The 23849-nt window shown below is 34.6% G+C and overlaps 1 protein-coding gene across 13 annotated transcripts in view; it reads right to left on the reverse strand.

The window, feature by feature from the left end:
- The window catches only part of Kiaa1109 (KIAA1109 ortholog), a 249263-nt gene that overhangs the window by 212782 nt on the left and 12632 nt on the right, over positions 1–23849 (reverse strand). For all 13 annotated transcript variants that reach the window (XM_029554131.1, XM_029554129.1, XM_029554128.1 and 10 more), the window contains exons 5-12: positions 23608–23724; positions 22248–22326; positions 20731–20795; positions 11252–11438; positions 6335–6416; positions 5768–5961; positions 3689–3768; positions 1607–1757 (exon numbers count right to left, since the gene is read on the reverse strand). In XM_029554131.1, the coding sequence (XP_029409991.1) occupies positions 1607–1757; positions 3689–3768; positions 5768–5961; positions 6335–6416; positions 11252–11438; positions 20731–20795; positions 22248–22326; positions 23608–23724 (955 nt within the window). The remainder of the gene's footprint in view (positions 1–1606; positions 1758–3688; positions 3769–5767; positions 5962–6334; positions 6417–11251; positions 11439–20730; positions 20796–22247; positions 22327–23607; positions 23725–23849) is intronic.

Raw genomic sequence — 23849 nt, forward strand, 5'->3', positions numbered from 1 at the left:
ATGTGCTAATATTTTACTGTAATAAAATTATATATAATTTAAGAGGGAATCATGCTCTATTCAAACACTAAAAACGCAAAACCATTTCATATATTTTAATTTTTCCTCTCAACATCTAGTCACAGAAAACTAGTTTCTCTTAAGGTTTCTTTTTTAAAAAAATTTTTGTTTTTTAATGGATGTTTTGCCTGCATGTATGTAAGTGCACCCATGTCATGCAATGCCCACAGAGAGACGGCTCAGCAGTTAAGAACACTGGTTACTCTTACAGAGGACCCGGGTTCAATTCCCAGTACCCATATGGCAGCTAACAACTGTTCATAACTCCAGTTCCAGGGGAATCCAACACCCTCTTCTGACATCTGCGGGCATTGCACAACACGGGTACACTTACATACATGCAGGCAATATACTCATACACACTAAAAATAAAAACAGTTCTTCAGAAGTAGTAAATTGTTCACAATGTATTACAAATAAGAGTTACTTCAACATTAACAGATGACTAATAAAAAAATATCTTCTGCATATATGGCACACAAGACTATATATAGTCCCAAAAAACTTGGAGACTAAAGGAAGAGGATCTCTTGAACCCAGTGTTTAAAGTCAGTTTGAACATGATAACAAGACCCCTACCTCAAAACAAAGCCTTTCAGATACTATCTACTACTATAAAATCCACGTTTGTTCATTTGTTTATTTATTTATTTTCCCATACTGGGAATCAAACTCAAGGCTTTACACATTAGATAGACAAGCACTCTATCACTAGCTTAAACCCTCAGCCCTTGGATTTTTGAGGTATGGTCTCATTTCGTGGCCCAGGTTTTCCCCCAACTCACAACCCTCTTACCTCAACCTCTGGAGTGTTGGAATTATAGGCATGCATCACTATACCTGGCCACATTTTTTATTACAGAGCTCTGAATTACCCACAGAGAAGCTCTGAACTATCCTCATTCATTTGCTTTAATTATTCACACCTTTTTTCTTCTCCTAGCAAACTTCTACTTATCTTTCAAAAACCATACTCACATTGCCTCTACGAAAGTTTATCTTAATTCACTTCACCAACCTTGCCTTGGCTTCAAGGAGGGCACCTGGGACACATCCTCCTTTCATGATGCTCACAGGAAACCAAAATTGCCAACATCAGAAGTGAGCTTTTCACTTCACGAACTTGAATAAACAAATTTCTGCTGTTTAAGCTACATCCTTGGTTGTGCATTGCTGCAGCAGTCCCACGAACTTACTGTCTTGCTAAGCTTATCAACTAAGAGCTTTTCCTCACTTGTTTCAGCACTTGATAGAACCTCACTAAAACTAACGATAGCATGTCTTTCATTTCTGAATCTCTGTATCCCCACAATCCCTGGAACACAGTAGAGTGTCACTAAGTAAATTATCAATTAAATACAAGAAAAAACAAAGGAATCAATGAATAGAATGCTTACTGAAGTGAATTTGCTTGTTGTTTCTCCAAAAACAAGTTAATTCGATCCAAAGTATTTAATGACACAACATGGTTTATAAAAATATTAAGCTTTAATATTCAATGAAAACACAAAATATAATCTCAATATATTATGATTCCCTCAAGTACCTCTGCCTGTCGGCCCAGGGTCCATAATTAAAATCTGTTCCTTTACCACAAACAATATCTAGTCCCCAACATGGAGGTAAGTCTTGTAATTTGCAATCTTCACTGCTTATTTCTCCTTCAATACTTTCTTCTGTTTCTTCTGGAACAAGTCCTATATTCCAGAACATACAATATAAAGGCAATTAGTTAAAATCATCATTAAAAGGTTTCCTTAATTTAACAGTGCTAAATGTTTTTATCACATAAACCTTTGCACTAGAAAATTTGACACTCTCAAAGAGTTTTGGTTTGTTTCTTTGGTCTTTTTGAGACAGGGTCTCTCTGTAGCCCCAGCTAGCCTGGAACTCACTATTGAGACCAGGCTGGCCTCAAACTCTGTGTGAGTGCTGAGTACTGGGATTAAAGGTCTGTGCCACCATGGTTGGCTTGTTTTTTTTAATAGTATCAATCAATATTCACTGTGTTCAAATTATAATTCCATAATTTTAAAAGGGTTTTATTAAATAATAAACTTACTACTTGTATACAAGGAACAAATTTAATATTTAATAAAAGTGTAAAATAAAAATGAAAAAGATCAATACTTGAACGAAAATTAAGTGACGTTTTCCTTTCAAAATGAAAAAAAAAAAAAAAAAACCCTTAATGTTCCAGAACAACTGAGAAGTGCTAGTACTGCTCTTTACTTCAGCAGATCTGATTAGTGTTCAGCCAAGCACAAAACCAATCGATTCTCATAGATGCTTCCATACTTATCTACTGTTGAAAAATTTGAAGAAAACCTAATCTCATGTGTAGACAAAAAAGGAAGGAGCATTGAATAGCCTTTTCATACAATGTTCCATGATATTCTTCTTTGACGCTATACAGCAAGATTTCAGCAAGTAGCACTTTCTAAAGATTAGTTATGATGTGGAAGCTGAAATCCATTACTGATTTTTCATAGTTTCTTATGTTAAAATCTACTGCTCTCTCTTGTATTCTGAATGAATCTTTAATCTATACACGATTTTATAATATCGAGTTTTGGTTACTGTAAATAACCAAAAAGCACTGTTTCATTTGAGTTATCATGCATTTTTCCAGATGCTGGCAAATTTACTGTTAATCTGCTTTTAAAGCTACATTAATATCATTAGTTTCATCAGAAAAGCTGTTAATTACTGAGACCCTATCAAACAGTGCCAAAATTTCCAAAACGCTAATCTTCACATGAAAACTACAGTTTGCCCTGAATTATTCTTTCAAGTAAAATCAGGGTTCCTTGAAAAAAGCAAAAGGCTCCAGATCCAAAGACATGAATACTCTTTCTGAACTTACTGGAGGACTTTGGTTTGCAGCACAAATGCTGTATGTATCTCCTCTAGTTTCTTCATACCAACTACCAAGACTGTACTTACAGGTCAATGGTGATAAAAATTTTATGGCTTAAGGAATTCTTAATAATTTGACTTTTCTGTTATATTTTCAGTATGTGACAGTGAAGAATATACTGACCCCTTGTACAGTCAGGAGGCACCACTGTGATTCTTGCCCACAATTGATGATGTACTGTTATGTCAAAACACAAATAAGAATCTGGTTTTATGCTGAAAATAATGTGCACTCAAGCCCCATGAAGGCACAGAGATCAGAAGCATGAAAAAGAGCTAAAACAATCCAATATTTAGGTACTTTTGATAGATGCCAGCCATCTATCAAACAATGCAACTAACTAGATCTGAATCTTTAAGTTCTGAAACTGAAATCTAAGATATTGCGATTTTTTTTTCCTTTAAGCTAAGATAAACAGCCTTACCTAATAAAAGCTTTCACTTATCATTATTTACATCCTCAACTTTTTAATTACAAATGTGAAATGCAATTTGTAGAAAGATTAGTCTAAAATACTCAGAGAACATTCAATTTTCAAGACACGACATTTTTTTTTTTTAGGAAGACAGTCTCATAGTCATATTTACCATATTACCATATTTACCATGATTTTATATCCTAAGAAGACCTGAAAGACTCTTAGATATCAGTATTTCATAGAGGAAACAGAACTCTAGCTATGAAACATACTTCCAGAAGAGATAATACCTGGCTCATCCATGTAATAGTAGATGTCAACATCATTTGATTGCATCACCACAAATCCTTCTCCCATTAGTCTTGGTGGCCTATGAGAACAAATGGGAGGCACATTAGACACATCTCAGAGTACAAAACACTCAATACTCTAGCTGACAGTAGTTGGTGAGGAGGAGGAAAAAAACTACAAAGCACATCACAGGGAACATCTTAAAAAGGAAAGAACATCTTTTGAACAGACATCCTAACAAGTGACTCTAGTTGTATTTTACTTCAGGCTAAGTAATAAAATGATACTGAAAATTTACTAGTAAATTAGTTCAGGAAAAAAAAAATTGGCTTGTAGTTTTCAATTTAGATTCTGAATGAGATAAATTCATCAGGTTAAATGCAACAATAATCACTGAAATAAGATAAATTCTGCATTTATGACAAAATTTAAGTTAAGCTAATTTATATTAAGAACATCACAAAAGATGTTTAATCTACAGTATAACAAAATATAATCATTACAAAACAATAAAGAAAAGTCACTTTTATCTGTAATAATTTAATATTATATTTAGCTGATCAACTTAAAATTTAAAGCAAACATCTTGAAACTAAAGTCTGATATGCATGTTTCTCCATCATCAGTTTCCCATAAACTACTAATCTTTATTAAACTTTCTCTGCCATAAAGAATTGTCTTCTACATAAAAATTTACTTCTCAGTCAGTAGATAGCAACATAAACAAATGTGACATTTTTCTTGTAAATGTGTTTTAAATCATAAAAATTAGTCAATTTCTATACTCTTTCTGTTTTATGGAACATAGTCTCATGTAGCCTATGCAAGCCTCAAACCCACTAGGCAGCCAAGGCTGACCTTGATCTTCTGATCCTCCTACTTCTACCTCCTAAGTGCTGAGATTATGGTCAAAGGCCACCATACCCAACATCCACACTTTCGAAAAATGATAAATATAACTTTAAATAACTTTACATAAATTATTAATAGAATGCCTTTTCATCTTAACTCTCTGGTGAATAAAACTTCAGTATACCTTTACCTATACATATGGAATTGTGTATATCTATCAAATTCCAGAAAATATTTAACCAAGTTTATGCTCTCAGAGAATAAGGCTGAGGAGACACACAGTCACCAGGAACTCATACAGGAAAACCCTTTCTACCATGCCAGCCAGTCCTGGAAAAGTAAACAGCATGTTACCCAAGAGTTATACCTTCTTCCCATAACTTCATAAAAATTTATACTGTCTATGAAACAAAGAAAAAAGCTGAAATATACAACTGAAAGTTTCCATGAAAATACTTAAACAAATTCAACCACAGTTCCAGTCATAAAAAAATAAAAGAGATTGGGGCAGAAGAGATCTTTCAACAGTTAAGGACACTTGCTACTCTTGCAGAGGACCTGTGTTTAGTTCCCAGCACTCCTATGATGGCTAACAACCATCTGCGTAACTCCAGACCAGGGGATTCAAAGTCCTCTTCTGGCCTCCAAGGGCACTGCACACATATGATGCATTTAAATCATGCAAGCAAAACACTCATTCACATAAAATATTTTAAAATTAAAAATAAAAGAGGTTGAGAGAAAGCAAAGATTAGGAAGCATCATTCCAATGGTGAATGTATGGCCTGAGATTAGAAGTTAAGAACAATCTACCTCCTCAGGGCCTGGTCTATTCCTATGTAGGCATCTCCCCTCACTAGTGAGCCTGGTGTACATCATTAATGTAACATGCCCTCTAAATACAAATAGCTACTTCAGCACAGTAGGGAAAAGTCTACATGCTAGATGGAAAAATGCCTTGGGATTTAAAGAAACATCAAGTGTTTGTCTCAGAACTGGACCCTAATAGCACCAATTATGCCAAGAGCAACTGTATCAAACTAAAGTAAGAAGAGAGTAAAAAATTACAGCTATAATCATATGGAAATGTATTTAAAGGTATAACCCATCACTACATAGTACAATGGTTTGAACAGAGAAATATGCATAATTATTGTGCAGCTTCTACCACAGAAATGAGAAGGCTGCTAGAGGTTCTAGATGATATTAATATGAGGCTTTCTTACTCATCATTTTGTAGACCAACATATCTTGGACTAGGAACAAGCATGACTCGAACATTTTCAAGTTTTCCTTTCACAATGTGCATGAATTGGTCAAGATGACTTGAAGGTGGTTTTGTAGTATAAGTTAAAAAAGCATCATCAAAGTTGATACAGAGAGTCTGAGGCTGGTAATGATTCCCAAAGGCTAAGCGTCCCTAAAAATATAAAAGAAACAGTAAACCTGTCTATTGTCATTCTGATTTTCTTACCTGACATGATAACAAGCAATTAAATGATTCTGCAATTAGTGAGCATATAGTTATGCTCTTTAAATCACTCCACTGATCTATAAACCAATATTTAAAGAAATCTAAAGATAATTTTAAGGTAACTTAAACACATGTAAATAAATGGCCCTTTGGGTCTAATAGTAACCTAATACAGAGCTGGTGTGAAAATAGTTCATTCACACTTCACAAAAATAGGAACTGTAATTTGCACAAAACTGCTTTCCTTTCTTACACGAAAATTGTACTTACAAAAATTATTTGTTTTAATGTACCAAGTGTTTACACAGGTTATACATACTGTGCTCACGTTGACCTTTATGACTGGAATAAGTGATCTCCATGAAGATGTAGGATCTTGAGATTCTGTTTTTACTTTAACTCTGATGAGAAAATAAAATGATACAGACATGAAGAGAAACTTAAGGATACAATTAACTTCCTCACATCATACATTACTAATAGCTACTCCAGTAAACAAAACAATGATAATATAAAAGACACAGCAATATCACTAAAAAGATTTCTTAATGCAATTTTTCATATCATTTAAAAAGCAATTTAAAAGCCCTAATGACAAAATTGTTCAAAAATTGTTTCTAGAATAAGCCTTAAACATTCTAAAGTAGAACAAGCCATCATTACTATATTGTCATGCCCATGACATCACCATATACTTGACAACAAAGTGATTTAATCAACAAGGCAATTTGCCATCAAAGTATATATCAGTTTGATGTATTCTATTCTAATCACCTCTGGAAATAATGCAGTAGATCCTCTTCCCCCATGCCTCTCCCCACCTCCACCCCACATATACCTCATGCCAAAATAATTTTCCCTTGAAAATGGAAGGTAATAATAAGAAAAGTGATCATACAGAAAGTATTTACCTTTCAGAAACAACAACTTCACAATTCAGTAAAGACTTCAGATGAAAAAATTGTGGCAGTAATAGCCAGGTGACTCCTAAAGCCCACTTAGGTCATTCCCACTAACACATCCCTCACCACCAAGACCTCTTCCTGGCCTTTCTCCAAGGTTCCCTGATGCAATACGATGACTGTTTCAGTTAAAAATTTGGATTTATTCTTTTTTTGGAATGACTAAACTAACACATATGTTATAGCACACACTATTTTTTGGGGGGTGTGTGGGGGGGGGTGTGGTAAAAATACTCAAAATCTACTCTTACTAATTTTAAAGAATATACTATTTTTAGGGGCTGGAGAGATGACTCAGTGATTTAAGAGCACTGGTTGCTCTTGTAGAGGTTTCTGTTCCTAGCACCTACATGAAGGCTAACAATGGTCTATAACTGCAGTTCCAGGGTGATCTTACTCTCTTCTAGCCTTTGTGGATTTGTACACACATAGTACACATACATACATGCAGGCAAAAAAAAATTCATATACATAAAACAAAAATAAGTAATTTTTAAAGGAATATACTATTTTGGGTACTGGAGAGATGGCTCAGCAGTTAAGAGTACTGGCTGCTCTTGCAGAGGACACAGGTTCTGCTGCCAGCACCCACATAGTGGATAACAACTTTCCTAACTCCAGTTCTAAAAGATCTGATGACCTCTTCTGGCCTCTATGGGCACACACACGGGTGCACTTACATTCAGGCAGGCAAAACACTCATACATATAAAAATAAATTATAATTTTTAAATATAGTCATGTTGTATGAGTCTCTTTAATTCATTCCTATCTGAAATTTTGTATGCTTTGAATAAGATTTTCCCAACCCCTCCCCACCTCTGGCCCCAAGTAACCACAATACAACTGTATTTCTTAAAGTTCAAGGTTTTATGGGATTTGTTTTGTTTTTGTTTTTGTTGTTTGCTTGTTTTTGAGACAGGGTCTTACTATGTAACCACCCTGACCTTAAACTCAAAATTCTCCAGCAGATATGTACCATCATGTCTGGCTGAGTTCAACCTTTTTGGACTCCATATATAAGCAAGATCATGTTGTATTTTCCTGTCTAGAGCTAGTTTGTATCATTTTGCTGCAAATGACAAGATTTCCTTTCGTTTTTAAAGTTGAATAGGATTTCATAAACATGTGTGTGTGTGTGTGTGTGTGTGTGTGTGTGTGTGTGTGTGTTGCTAAGGAGTCTTGTATAGCTGAGTGCTGCTAGGGATTGAACCCAGAGCCTTGTATAGCTGGGTAAGTGCTCTACCACTACAATACATCCTACCCCATTTTCTTCACTCATTTACCCAATGATTGACATTTTGGTTGATTCTGTATCTTGGCTATTATGAAGAGCCCTGAAATCAAGAAGGAAGTATGGATATCTCTTTAAAAACCGACTTCATGTCCCTTGGAATATACAGGGCAGGACTATTGGGTCATATGGCACTTCCAGCTTTAATTTTTGAAGGAATTTCCTTTTTCCAAAGTAGCTATATTGTGTAACTCCAGATGACCTTTTAACTCTCAAAATTCTTTTGCCTCAGTCTCTCTACTGCTAGAGATTACAGGCTTGTACCACCACACCCAGCTCTTTTGCTCGAGCTACATCAATCTGGTCTCCCTGCTTCCAGCTTTATCACCCTCAAGTCATACTGTAGCATTACAGGCTTGGGGCCAAAATCAAATTTCTAATACCAAGACGTTACTCTTCATACCTCAAATAATCCACTCCTAATAATCCAGAGTAGGAGAACTATGTTTCTTCTTTGTGGAATGATCTTCATCTCCTTTACCTAATCCCCTCACCCTTCAGGTCCCAGTCTTCTAATAACAGAATTCAATTATTGTCCCAATGATACCACTTCTATTTACTGTTCTAACTCTTGTACTAAGCTGCTAACTGCCCCGGGAAGAAACAGTTGTCCTATTTCCAGTATCCTCAGTCCCTCAGCTCAGTACTTGGCACATAAGGAATAGCCACTAAACATTAACTTGAGAGAGAAGTGTCTTCATTATTTACTATAAAAACAATTTTTTCTGAAGTTGACATAAATACCTGAATAATGCAGATGCTATGAATGGTTCTGGTAAACTGAATGTTAGCCAAAGGTCTTATTTCTTAAATTCTAAATTTTATTCAAGTAAACTTATTTAACACTTTTTAAAAATAAAATCCACTTTAATTTTAAATTATTTTTATGTTTCAGCTATAGATTCTTCTTTCATTATAGTTTCACTTTATCTAAAAATTGTTCAATAAACTTTCTATAGAAAAAGCAAATGAGTTATTTCAGTTAATGACTTCCTAATTGTGGCTTATTTTTTAAATAATTATACTAAAAAAAAACTATGCACAGACCACTCTACCTATTCTCAGTACTATTTTATAAATGCCTTCTTAAAGATTTTTCTTTGTTATTTATGATTCCTTTATCTATCTGTTTCTGTTCTGTTTCTTGTCTTCAACAACATGGATAAACAAAGCTAAGTAATACTGTGCACTGCATATTTTTAAGGCAAATAGAGCTTATTCTATTTTTCTTAGCAAAATTATCTTTATTGTTTATATTTAAAGAACACAATGAATATTTTAATATACACATATGTAGTGAAATTATTATTACAAGCAACTTTAACATACTTATCACCTTCCATAATTTTGTTATCTATTTATTTGGGCAGAGGGATTGATGTCAAGATACCCTAAAAAACCTATTGTCCTGGCAAGTTTAGGAAAAAAATATTGTTACTATAGTCCTCATGCAACATACTGAATCTAATTAGTCATCCTATGGAACCACAAGCATTTCCCTGTAACCTACATTATCTCCACACTATATCATTTTTAAGCATAAAATAAATCATTCAGGTTAGAATGATTAAACTTTGATAAAGCTCTTGATGAATGCCATTCAACCATTAAAATGCAGCTATCAACACTACAAAATTACGCTGTATGTTCTAAGCATAAAATATTTAGGAATAGTATTATAAATTTCATGATTACGTGTTCAAAAAGACAAGTAACAAGTCTACCAAAAAAATCTGATTCTGCTGCCTCTACCTTCCCTTAAGTGCTGGGACTAAAGGCACATACCACCATGTCCGGCTTTCACTTATGTGTCTTAAAGTCACTCTAAATTCACTTCAAACTTTAAAATTCAATTTACTTTACCTTCAGGTGAGTTTCCCCTCTAGAATTATTATTTTATTTAATCTTCCTTCCTCCACCCCACCATTACAGATAATCTGTCTGTAAGCTGATCTTCCTGATATCTCTTGTGTAAACATCCCTTGGTATCCACAAAGGAATGGCTCTAGGATCCTCAAGGATTTGGAAATCCATGATGTCCAAGTCCCTTACATAAATCTGCAGTTGGCTGAATCCATGGGTACAGAACTCAGAGATATGGAGGGTTAAGTGCACTTCTCCCTTCCTTTACAGTCCTTTTTCATGTTCCTTGGTCATACTCTGCCCACCAGCCCTGATTGCCTGAAGGGCTCTTTCTCATTTATTCTACACCAGAGGTTAGCAAATAATTTCTGAAAAGGACTAGGGAACAAATATCTTGGGCTTTGTGACTCACATGGTCTCTGTCCCAACTATTCATTACTCTGCCATTATGCTGTCTCAACTATTCTGCCATTAAAAGTGCAAAAGCAGTCACAGAAAATATGTAAACAAACAAGGGATACTATGTTTCAATAAAACTTTATTTACAAAACAGTCAGTGGGATAGACTTGCTCTGTAGGTACAACTATGCTGGTCACATTACTGTTTTTAAATGAGGTAGAGTTGTATATACAGATCCAAAGAGATTTTAAATATGTATTTCTGAATAAAAAGTAGAGCTGGGGGTGGTAGAGTACTCATCTAGCATGTGCAAGACACTGGGTTCAATCCCCAGCACCACACATACACAGAAAAAGAAAGGAAATCATATTAACAACAAATATTGCAAGAGACTACAAATGACTTTTAGAAACACAGAAAGCAAAATTCATGCTTTATATATGTACTTTGAATATGTAAACACTATATATTTATGTATGTGTATTCAAAATGATAAAAGCCAAATTAATAATAGTAGTTACAAATACAGAAGAAATACTGATGACTTAAGGATAGATGGGACTTTTCACATTCAATAATTTCATGATTTTAATTTTTAAAATATTATATAGTTATCTAAAACTAAGAGCTTAGATTCTGCTTAGGTGACTATTGCTGATAATATTCTAACAAAACCTGCTTAAATGAAGATTAATTAAATTCAAGTGTGACACTCAACCTTTCAATTTTGGACTGAGTTCTTGTTCTCCCATTTTCCCGGGTTCTATCATCATCTTTCTTGGATGGAATTATTGTTGGTTCCAAACCAAACAACTCCTGAAGACGTCCATAAAGATCAGAACGATTGTAAACATGAAATTCAAAGTCATTAATGGTGATGTATAATCTGGTTTCTGCCTTTGGATCTAAAAACACAAATTACAAAAAAACTTTAAGAAAAAGGATTCAGTTAACTTTTCAAGAACTTTAGTCAAAATATTTCTGTCAAATCTTGCTTCACAAAGTAAAACAAACTTACTTATAAAGTAAGGGAAAGGGTATTTGCTTCTACAGAGGACATAATTTCAGGCAATATATCTTATGTTAATCAAAGACTATCAGGAGAAAACTCCCAGAGATTTTTTTTGTTCTAAAATAAAAACCATATGTTACTACATGTTTTGTAGTAATAATTCATTTCAACATCATCATCATTCTTGGGTGTAATTATTATTGGTTCCAAAACAACTCCTGAAGGTGTCCATAAAGATTATTACAACATGTTTTGTAGTAACAATCCATCAAATAAATTCTACTGAAAGCTCTGATATTAGATGGTCAGTTTTAAAAAAATTTTAATTTTAAAAAATGAGTGAAGAAAACTTATTTTCATGTTAATAAAGCTTTAACAATATGTATAATTTAACAATATGTATATAATATTCATGAAGACACCAAATTTCACCAAAGTTAATTCAATACTTTCAAAAAATATGATACGTTAAAAACTACAAATATAAATTTTAAACAAAATACACCACCACTCTCATTTTTAAAAGAAAATGAATCATCAATGTTTCATTTTTCATATAATAATTCTATTACTTGTACTCCAATCTTGAGCTATTTTCTTATCACTTCCTAGGATTACTGAGAAAAAAACAGATAAACTCTGTCCTTAAAAAATTAATGGTGGCAAAAATAACATAAAAGAACATAACTCCAAAAACCAAGTGGCTATGAGCTATAACTTCCCCGGTGTTTCTTGCATGTTCTTTCACCTACATTCTCTTCGTGTTCTTCGTGTTTACCACATGACTAATAGCTAATACAATCTCTAACTATTGCATCAACCATTTCATCCTTTTGCCTTACTGCATATCAAATTCTTTTAAAAAGACTATAAAAGACACTGTTTTATTAATATGTGTAAAGTTTTCTAATTCTTGAAAGCAGTAAGTGTTTGATTTACTTTAAAACAAGTAAACCAAACTATCATGCACCAAGTTTAAACCTTTGCTTATTAACCATCAGTGATGGCTCCTCAGACTTCCGAGTCAAAGAGCAGGCAGTACTCAACATCTCTAATTTTATGACTAACAAGTTTTTAAAACCTGACATACCCAACACCTGATTTTCCTACTCAAACCTAATATACAGTATTTCTCATGATGTATTTCTCAGAATGAACTCATTTCCTGGTTCTTCTGTTCCTATTTCATTTTTATCAATAGCAAGTCTATCTTTTCACTGCTCAAGTTCAAAAGCCTTGACTGCTCTCTTTTTTTAGTCTCCCAGAGATAATCAGCCAATACTGCCAGCTTTTCTTTCAATCTACATTCACAATCTAACCACTTTTTTATGCCCGGGCCCAAGTCATCATCATCTCCCTACCTTTTACAAAACATTCTCCTCAAGTCTCTCTGCTTCGGCCCCATCCCCAATTCTGCCTGTGCTTAACACACTGATAAGATCATCTAAAAGCCTACGTTCTTTTCATCCTCTATTCCCAAATCATCTAATGGCTTCCTATCTCACTCAAAAGTAATACCAAGGTTTTCTTAATGATATGCAAGTCCTCCACAATCTACACTCCCACCTGGTAATGCTGCTTCCTATCCCAACTCCAAGTAAACTGGCTCATTACTGTTGGTAATGAAATAGGAACAGAAGAACCAGGAAAAGATCTCCTTGAGACATGAGTTCATTCCCTTACTTGCTGGATTTTTCTCTTTAATTCTCCTCTACCTTTCTTTATTTCCCAGGAGCAACTTACCCAAAAGGAGGCACTCCCCATTCAACTGATCCTGCTTTTATATTATTCTCATCACTGTATTTCCCTCATTACTTGCTAATTATCTAAATTCTCCAAACTTGATGCAGGGAGCACCATAAAGGATGGGATTTATTTCACTCACTGATGAATTACACTGCCTGAAACAATGCTTAGTACATAGAAGAGTTTATCTGTACAAAAGAACAACAGAGCATCTTCCTATGGGTGACACTTCAAGGTAAAGCAACCTATCTACAAGTAGATCTCACATACTGTTTAAATAAGTAGAGGCATAATAATTGTATGCGGAATAGTTTTGTACTCCAAAATAACAATTATCATACATCTTCAAGGTCATAAACAACTCAAAAGTCACTAAGGGGGTAGGTGTGGTGGTAGAAGCCTTTTACCCCAGCACTCACGTGGCAGAAGCATGGGATCTCTGTGAGATAGAAGAGGCCAGCCTAGTTTACATAAATCAAATAGTATTGCTTTCAACTGTGGCAGAGATGCCACATGTTAGTGGTGCCTGAACAAAAACAGACTGCCTCTTTGGAATGATTTAAAACCAGTGAACCCAATCTATTCTCTGAACTTGTTCCTTCTTATGTCCCTCAGAACTGTTCTTCCCCAAGGCATACTCTTCTTCTCTATTTAATTAGTCCATCTAACATGACATGGGAGACAAACGAAGAACTTTGTCTTATTAGGGGGATTTTTCTCTTTTTGAACCCTATGGACTGAGAACATTACACATGACCACAAAGAGATGATATCAATCTAATCCCACCTGTTGTTTGCAATATAAACTGGGAATAATTCATTGCTTTTAATGTTGCTGCTCTCAGAAATGATATTTTTAACACACACACACACACACACACACACACACAAAAGAAAAAAAAATTCTGGGCCATGGGAAAGATGAGGGAGAAATAGGGAGAATAGTTTAAGTTTAAAGCTTTTTATTTAGCTTAATTTGTAAAAGCTAATTATAAGAGGATCCCAAGGCCTAGTACAATTACTTACATTGTCTCCCCAAAGACTAGCTAAATTTAAATGAGCTGGTTGATTACACAGTAGGAAGGCAGAAATAAGATTAACATTGGCCACCAGGTTAAGATTCCCATTTGTAACAGAAGGCATTCCCAGGAAAGTGATTCCCATGTTCAACTTCATCTCTAACACGCAGAACATGCACAAGATTCTCTCCTTTCAATACGAGAACATAGCTGCATTAATTTCCTAAAGACGCCAAAGTATAACGATACATGTATTAATTTCTGAATTTTTGACACTTATAAATACTAGGTCTATAATACTAAACACTGCAAGATCCCTTCGGCACTCCTTATTCTACTTCACTGTCTTTTAAAAATATTATTTATTATTTCTTCTCCTAGTAAGATGTAAATACCAGTAGGAAAAAAACGTTTTCCCATTATCTTCACTATTATATTCCTGGTGCCTAAAACAGTGCCTGATACATAGGAAGCTCAATTAATACCTGTGAAGTCACTGAATTAAAACAATAAATGAGTCTAAATGTTGAATGAGAATGAATAAAATGCAGGCCATGCTAAACCATTTTTGGACTAGATAGAGACCACTCTTTTTGTTCCAAAACTCAAGTTTGAAAAGCATTAAATAAACAGCAAGTTTCTATTTTAAAAAGCACCTTTTGACTTCATTTTTAAGAGAAGCATAGTTGCCTGAGTTCACGTCCCACCTTTTTGTGTACTCTACTGTTTCTATTCCTTGTGCCTGCATTAATATTTCAGCCAGAGAGCTCTAACAGTAGATCAAATCTCCAAGTCTAACTGATACCCATGATTACATAGCCTGCAGTTCTTTCAGGGACTCTACCCAGGATCTTTCCTCTCAATGTCACCAGCCTTCCATCATTCCCAGGAGTATAGTCTATACGTCAACATTCACTCCATCCCTCATCCCTTCCCCAACAGACACAGAGATGTAGAGACAAGTGACCTAAAAGCAAATCCAGAGAAACAGAGAGACAATGGAAAGTACACCTATTAAAGAGATGGATACATAGCACAGTTATACTCATAGTCTTGGAAGCATTCAAAGACAAGCACCCACATTCATGTATTTGTACAGAGCTATACATGCATATATACAAAAACTGACACAATTACAGTATCACTTTCACAGACATAAATTCATGAGCCTAGCTGCAAAAATAACTCTATAGGCCTAGCTTGTGGTACATGCTTTTATTTCCAGCACTTGGGAGGCAGACACAGGTGGCTCTCTGTGAGTTCCAGGCCAGCCAGGGCAACAGAGTAAGATCCTGTCTCAAGATGGACATGTCCCCTCACGAACAAACAGAAAGACAAACATCCCTTCAAAAGAAAGCAGTCCTTCAAGGGCATCTATCTCCACAGACACATGTTCATATACATGCATACACACACACACACACACACACACACACACACACACACACACAGCTCCTTTAAAAAAATTAAATTGGATATACCTGCACTGGACTCTCCAGGAATTAGACAAAGAAGGTAAATGAACAGTAGGAAAGACAGGGGTGTAGATCCCTGCAACATCATCTACTAATGTTATAACCAAAGGCAAGTATTTCAACTACCCTGAGCCTCATTTTTCTCATTGGTAGAATTGTTGCACTAAATAAATATTGGTTTCTCTTAGCAAATCAAATGCTTACAAGTCATATAAATTATGTACAATCACCTCTGCATTCATGGGTTCTGCATCTGTGGATTCAACTAACCAGAACTGCAAATCTATTTTAACTGTGCCTGTACTAAACATGTACAGACTTTTTTACCCCTTGAACAATACAATAATTATTTACATAGTTTGTAAACTGAATACAAATTCTAAATGATTTAGAAATGATTTAAAGCAAATCATATAGAAAGATGTGTTAAGCTATATGCAAATATTATACTGTTTTATGTAAGAAACTTGAATATTCTTGGATAAACTATGTTAGCCTGAACTCACAATGATTCTCCTGCCTCTGCCTCACTGTCACGGGCTGGGATTACAGGTGTGTGCCACCAAGTCCAGCTCTCCAGCAAACTGTGAAAACAGTCTTTAAATCATCCCAATGATATTGGGAACCAAGGTGAAATAACTGTCTCTAATATGTGTATTACAACTCTAGCCTTAACAGCAGAATTTCTTGCATACTTACACAATAGCAATCACATATGGGTCCCCTCAAAACATGTTAGTAAAATAAGAGACAAAAGCTACAAGGATAAATGGTCTTGATTAATCAGGTAAATTCATAGAGAACATGTAAATGAAGGCTGTACTCAGCTCTGGCTTATCTTCTAAATGGGAATTGTTTTTAGAAAAACACCTCAATTATAAAATTATATAACTGGGGCACATGCCATGTGAGACAAAATAAAAAAAGAAAGTATAGAAGGGCTGTTAAGGCCTCATAAATGCTTAGAATCAATACTTAGTCCAAAGACAACACAATCTACAAACCATTTAAAAACTCATCTGGAGTTTTAACTCATTTAACAAGATTTAACTGTAGCAAATTTTAAAATTACTAATCACATTAGACTAAAACTTGTAAGCAGTAAGATGATAGAAAAGAGCATATTTCATGTAAGAATCCTTTGGGTAAGAAAGATGCATGGCTGATTATTTAGATCCACATTCATTTAACTATTATGACCCATCAGAGATTAGGAGGCAACTAGTCCTGCCTAATTAATTTTCTAAAAGAATGGCTTAAAGTCAATTATCCTAAAAAAATACTTTTTATACACATTTAGTTAGTCTATAGCAAATAAACAATTTTATAACCTAGAGAATATTACAACAAATTCTATGGCTAAAAAACAATAGATATGGGAGCTGGAGAGATGACTTGGCGGTTAAGAACACTGGTTGTTCTTGTAGAAGACCCGGGTTTGAATCCCAGCACCCACATGGCAGCTAACAACTGTCCGTAACTCCAGTCCCAGGGGATCTGACAGCCTCTTCTGTCCTCTGCGGACATTGCATGACATGGGTGCACTTAAACACATGCAGGCAATACATACACATAAAATAAAAATAATAAAATATAAAAAAACAATACATATATCTGTTTTTCCATGTTTTTGAAGGACTATACTGAACAATCAACAAATCTCAATGTGTTCCTGGCTATGTGTTCCAACTTCTGTGGCACTGGATTTGTGGACCTAAACACCACTCTTTTCTTGCAAAGGAACAATTCTAAACTTTCCAAAGAAAACCTTGGTCCTATCCAGAAGCAGTCTTTAATTCATCTCCTTCGAAGTATGAGTGGCTTCTACTATATTCAGGCACATGTACCAATTATAGTTCTAAAATTTCTACCAAGCAATGTCAACTGTCTACAGTGCTTGGCTAACTGTCAATGCACATGAATCTGCCCTTAATCAGCAAGAAATGACATCTAGGCTATAAAGTCTTGTTAGAAAATGTAGGCCACTGTTAAAATATTATATACTACAAGTAATGATATAATATACTAATATTGCCCATATTTTGTTAAAACTTACTTTCCAGCCTATTCATTTCTCTATACATCTCATTTTAAAAATCTGATCCCAAATCATGAGAAACTAACATAATAGTGTATCTAGATCAAACTGTGTATTCCAGGGTTGCTATTTGAAATCTCTTTATCTTTGAAAGGTATGACTAAGAGGATTTTGCTAAGAATATCATCGTCATTAACACAGAATTTCCTTAAAAGGTACATGGAATATATAAGCTCATATCTAACATTAACTCAGTTGAAGGAGAACAGCAAGGAAGAGGTTAAGAACGGTCAGGGACAAGGTCCAGACATTTCTTGAAAACAAGACTGTTGAGCTCGGCGGAACACCGCCTTAGGCACAGCACAGATCAGAGAAAAACATATTAAGTCTAAGTCATGGTACTATTAAGACACAGGATGTCTATTTAATGTTAAACATAATCAATGGATGACCAGCCTTCCTGGAAATTGTTAAAATCTATAGATTGCATAAAAAACTAATATACTTTTGTAGCCTACTGATTAACTTTAAAGGTAAACCTGTGGAATGTGCTTTGTTCTTTGTGAAAATAATTTTTTCATGTATTCAGGCACAAACACCAAGCTTGTGATTGTAGTTTTGAGAGTATAAAAAAAAGCACTGCTAAAGAATTAAACTCACTCTTCCCCACATGAGGGCTGAGTCCTTTGCCTTAACTCATTTCATCCATCAACCAGCAGACTTGATCTCTAGACTCAATAATAAAGGACTGGAATTTTTCTAAGACCCAAAGGAGGCAAGGATGTTCACCCTTATATCTTTTCATAATAGTGGCAGTCCTTGCCCAAGCAATAAGACAAGAGAAATAAACAAGGCATCCAAATAGGAAAGGAAGAAGTCAAACTGTTGTTTGCTGACAATATGGTCTTAGAAAATTCTGAATATTCCACCAAAAACCTGTTAAAACTAAAAATGAATTCAGCAATATTCCAAGATTTTTTTAAAAAATCAGTAGTAACATTTATCCACAGTAATAGCAAATTTTCAAGAGACCAAGCCCATCTATAATAGCTACTAAAAAATTAAAATAAATTAGTAAAACATATTTAAGAATAAATTTAACCAGGGCTGGAGAGATGGATGCTCTTACAGGAAGACCCAGGTTTAAATCCCAGCACCTATACGGCAGCTAACACTGTTTCTAACTCCAGTCCCAGGGGATCTGATGCTCTCTTTTGTCCTCTGTGGGCACTGCATGACATGAGTGCACTTATATACATGTAGGCATAACATTCATACACATAAAATTAAAATAATAAATAAAATATTTTTTTAAAAAAGAATAAATTTAACCAGTGGAGTCCTAGAGACTTAAAACTGTAAAACATCAATGCAAAGAAGTTTAAGAGGAAATACAACCCATATTCACAGATTCAATGAATATTGTTAAAATCTTACTAGCAAAATTCTAGTATTATTTCTCATGGCTATAGGAAAAATTCTAAAGTTTATGTGGAACTACGAAACAACCCAAATTACAAAGAAAATCATAAGCAAAAAACAAAATTAGAGACATTTTACTTATTTGAAACTATATGCAAAGTGATTGCCACTAAAACAGCATTATGCCAGGGCAACAACAGACACACAGACCAATAGACAAAAGAGGGAAACTAGAAATGAACTAAAGAACCTACACTGAACTGATTTTCAACAAAAGTCACAAAAATATACAACACAAGCCTCTTTAACAAATGGTGTGGGATAGCTGCAAATCCACATGTGGAAAAATGAGATTGGACCTTATCTCAAAACCATACAAAAAAAAAAAAATGAAAACAGCCTGAGAACTTATCTCAAATCATACAACTACTAGAAAAAAAAAAAATCATGTTTTAAGAACTGCATACCACATTGGTCCAGGTACTAATTTTTAGACTTATCACCAATGGCACAGCCAACAAAAGCAAAAAGATAAATGGGATTACATCAAAATAAAAGTATATGCATAACAAAGGAAATAATTAACAGAAGGTACAAGCTTCATCTTGAGAAAAAATATTTTCAAACCACACAAGTGATAAAGGAAGCCTCTGATAAAGACTAGTACATGAAATACATAAAAAACTCAAATTACTCTATATAGAAGAAAATAATTTTTAAGAAAAGGGCAAGGGACCTACATAAACATTTCACAAAAGAGGACACATGAGAATGGCTAACAGACATGAGAAAATGTTCAATACCACTAATCATAATGAGGCAAGGTGGTAGGTACTTGTAGTTCCAGCTGCTTGAGAGGCTGAAGCATGGGGATCACTTGAGTCCAGGAATTCAAAACCAACATGGACAACAGATCATGTATGAATAAAGACAGAGAAGCTGAAGAATATAGATGTCTTAGAATGATTAGAGTGTTATGGAGACCACTTAGTCACAACATGCTTAGATCCAGATTCAACAGGTGAAACTAAAAACATGGGTAGAGAACACACTGAGGACAACCTGAATAAATACTGTTATTAAAATGAAGGGTTAACCAAGCATGAGATAAAAATCAGAGCTTTATAAACTCCAAACCATTAAAAACTTTCTTTGTGAAACATTTAAATTGCTCGGGGCTAGAGAGATGGTTCGGCTATCAACAGCACTGTCTGCTCTTGCAGAGGACCCAGGCTCAATTCCCTGAACCCACATGGGAGCTAACAACCATCTGTAACTCCAGTTCCAGGGGCTCCAACACCCTCTTCTGACTTCTGCAGACACTGCACAACACAGGTGCACTTACATACATGCAGACAATATACTCACACACATAAAATAATAATAAAAATATTTTTAAAATTTAAAAACATTTAAATTTCTATAAATGTTAAGTTTTGATTTTGTGACTGAACACTTTAAACATATGTAAAAATGAAATCTTACCATGTTGCTTCTGCTTTGGGTTATACATTTTCCACCACCGAAAAATGATAAATCCATCTTGAATTCTAAGCAAGGTAGATTACAAAAATGAGACTTCGAGAAACAATTTACTAAGCTCATTTTTTTAAACCCATGCTGGCTTCAAACTTGCTGTGTAGCTAAGGATGATCTTTTTCTGTCTCCACCTCCAAGTGCTGGAACTGCAGCCAACCATATCCATTTTACTTAACTAATTTCTTAGTTACTATGGGAGGTGTTGGAGGGGAGGGAGTGGGTGTGGATCAAAACACATTATATGCATGTATGAAATTCTCAATAAAGTTTTTTTAAGAAAAAAAAAGTGGGAAACTTAAAGTGCAAAACAAGAAAATCTCAAGCAGATGCTTGTGTACATACATATACACTGTTTTCATAATAATGAGCTACAAAAATGTTTCAGCATCTTCCAGTTTAAAAGGAGACTGCGGGCTGGAGAGATGGCTCAGTGGTTAAGAACACTGGCTGTTGCAGAAGACCCAGATTCGAATCCCAGCACCCACATGGCAGCTAACAACTGTCTGTAACTACAGTTCCAGGGGATCCGACAGCCTCTTCTGTCCTCCGCAAGCACTATACGACAACAGTACACTTACCTACATGCAGGCAATGCATGAATACACATAAAATAAAAATAAAATATTAAAAAAGAGAGACTACACAGCTCTAAATTAGGGAGAAATTTTTTATCTAATTGACAAATAAAATTGTATAGATTTAACATGTACAAGGTGTTTGAATTATTAGACTCTACAATTTAGGTGAAAATGTAATCCTAAAGTATATTTATAGGAAAATGAAGTGCTAACAGAAATTCTTTTTCTTTTTAAGTAACAGAAATTCTTTTTCTTTTTAAGTATAAAAATTACATTAAAAGTAAGCCCAATCTTAAAGGAGGCTGTTAGTACATTGAGGGAAAACTTTCACAGCTACTCCTTCATATCTATAAATGGCTTAGGACCTCATGCCTCAAAAAGATGAGCGCAAAACTTTTATTTTTTATTTCTGATTTAGAAAATCAGAGAACACAAAAATAGAGTAGGCTTTTCTTCAAAGCTTATATGAAACACTTTAATCATATTACCATTTCCTATGACATTCAGATTAGTGTTTCCTTCTCACAGTAAATTGCAATTGCTAATACATGTTCAATATTCCTACAAGCCTGCCTTGAATAAGGTGCCAGTAGATGAGAACAATCAATAGTCTTGACCCTTGTGTCATAACAACCACTGAAGTGGTCAGTAACTCAATGATTCAGTTTTCTAGCTACAAATCAAATGTGATTATCCATCTCATAAACTACTAGCTAAGAAGCTTTTTTGCTAGTCAAAATAAGCCTTAATTAAATTAACTCATTGATAAAAATTTTAATGTTACTGAAAAAATGATTTTGAGCTACAGCTAATTTGAATAAAATCTTACTCAGAATATTTTTATAATATTTCACATTTGTTTGAGTCTTTTCGTTTTTTTGTTACCTAATAGACATGTCTTCTGTAATGTAATAGATTTCACGGACCATGACTTTTCCAGAAAGAACAGAGAAAGAGAAGGAACCTGTTTCAGGAAAAAAGATAGTAGTTGTTTTAATACATTGTAGAGCACTTAAGGCTTAAAATAATCAATTTATGCAGCAATTAATCTCATCCCACTCCCTTCTCAATCCTTACATCCTTACATATTTCTTTTTTTTTTTTTTTTTTGGTTTTTTTGAGAAAGGGTCTCCCTGTAGCCCCCCAGCTGTCCTGGAACTCACTATGTAGACCACGCTGGCCTTGAACTCACAGAGATCCAGTTCCGCCTGCCTCTGCCTCCCGAGTGCAGGGATTAAAGGCATGCATCACCATGCCTGGCCCTTACATATTTCTTATCCTTCTCTTGCTGAGGTAACATGGCAGAAATATGATCGCTATGGAATGAACTGCAAAAACCACATCTATCACTGCTTCATGTAGGTAAATCCCTTAATTATTCACAAACATTAAACAAACCCAGAGCAGTGGTGATTCACTCTTTTCCCATTAATTTGTCCAGCACTAAGTCATCGTCTCCAATTAATGGGATGCTGTTTATGTTTAAGACTTACTTATGCTCATCAAGAAGTATTCAAATATAAGAAAAGCCAGACCAGCTCTACACAGCCCTTCTTCCCATTTCACCTTATGGTTTGGGCTTCCCAAAAAGTGTGACTTCCTAATATACTCCCATTCATTTGCAGACTTTTCCCTGAGAACCGAATGACTAAAAGTAAACAAAATGAAATACATATATATAAAGCTTTGTAAAAAAGAAAAAATATATTATTCAATATAGTTTTGAATTTGAAATTTTTTCTTTGGAAGGCAGACTCAGGAAATTTCAATTTCTATATTTTAAATTTCCCAAATATTCTTTAAAGATTTATGTTATTATTTTTAATTATATGTGTGTGTGTGTTGTCTGTGTGTATGTCTATGTGTGGGTCTGTGTACAAGAGCAATGCCATGGGAGCCAGAGGTGTCAGATTTCCTAAGAGCTGGAATTACAGGCGGCTATGAATCATCTGACAGGGGTGGTAGGAACTGAACTCATGTCTCTGCAAGAGCAGTATGTGCTCTTAACTGCAGATTCCATCTCTCCAGCCCCAAATTTCTCAAATACATTTAGTGAGTGTCTTTTATAAGCAAAATATAACAAAACAATAGTTCACTGCTAGCTATGAAATGCTACAGGAGAGGGAAGCCCAGTTAGATTACTTCAAACTCATGAAACAGAAATAACTTTCTGAAGCTAGTATTTGTCCACAAAATTTAAATTTATATTATCTCACAATTATGTAGAAGTATTATTCACACCTACCAATATGGATATAGCCATTCTTATAGAGTCTATTAAGAACCAATGTTAAAATAAGACCAACATTCCGAGAATTATAATATGTGAGATAGATAATCCATCCACAGGACAAAATGGTAGCTGTTGAGAGGAAAACAAAAAAATTAGAAAGATAAAACTAACTTCCATATAGTAATCTATAGTCTTACAATTAAATACTTGGTATTTTACTTCTTTATTTATTTTCATTTATGAGTATGAGTATT

This window comes from Nannospalax galili, unplaced genomic scaffold (assembly GCF_000622305.1).
Source record: "Nannospalax galili isolate Female #2095 unplaced genomic scaffold, S.galili_v1.0 scaffold64, whole genome shotgun sequence".
In the NCBI taxonomy this organism is placed as follows: Eukaryota; Metazoa; Chordata; class Mammalia; order Rodentia; family Spalacidae; genus Nannospalax; species Nannospalax galili.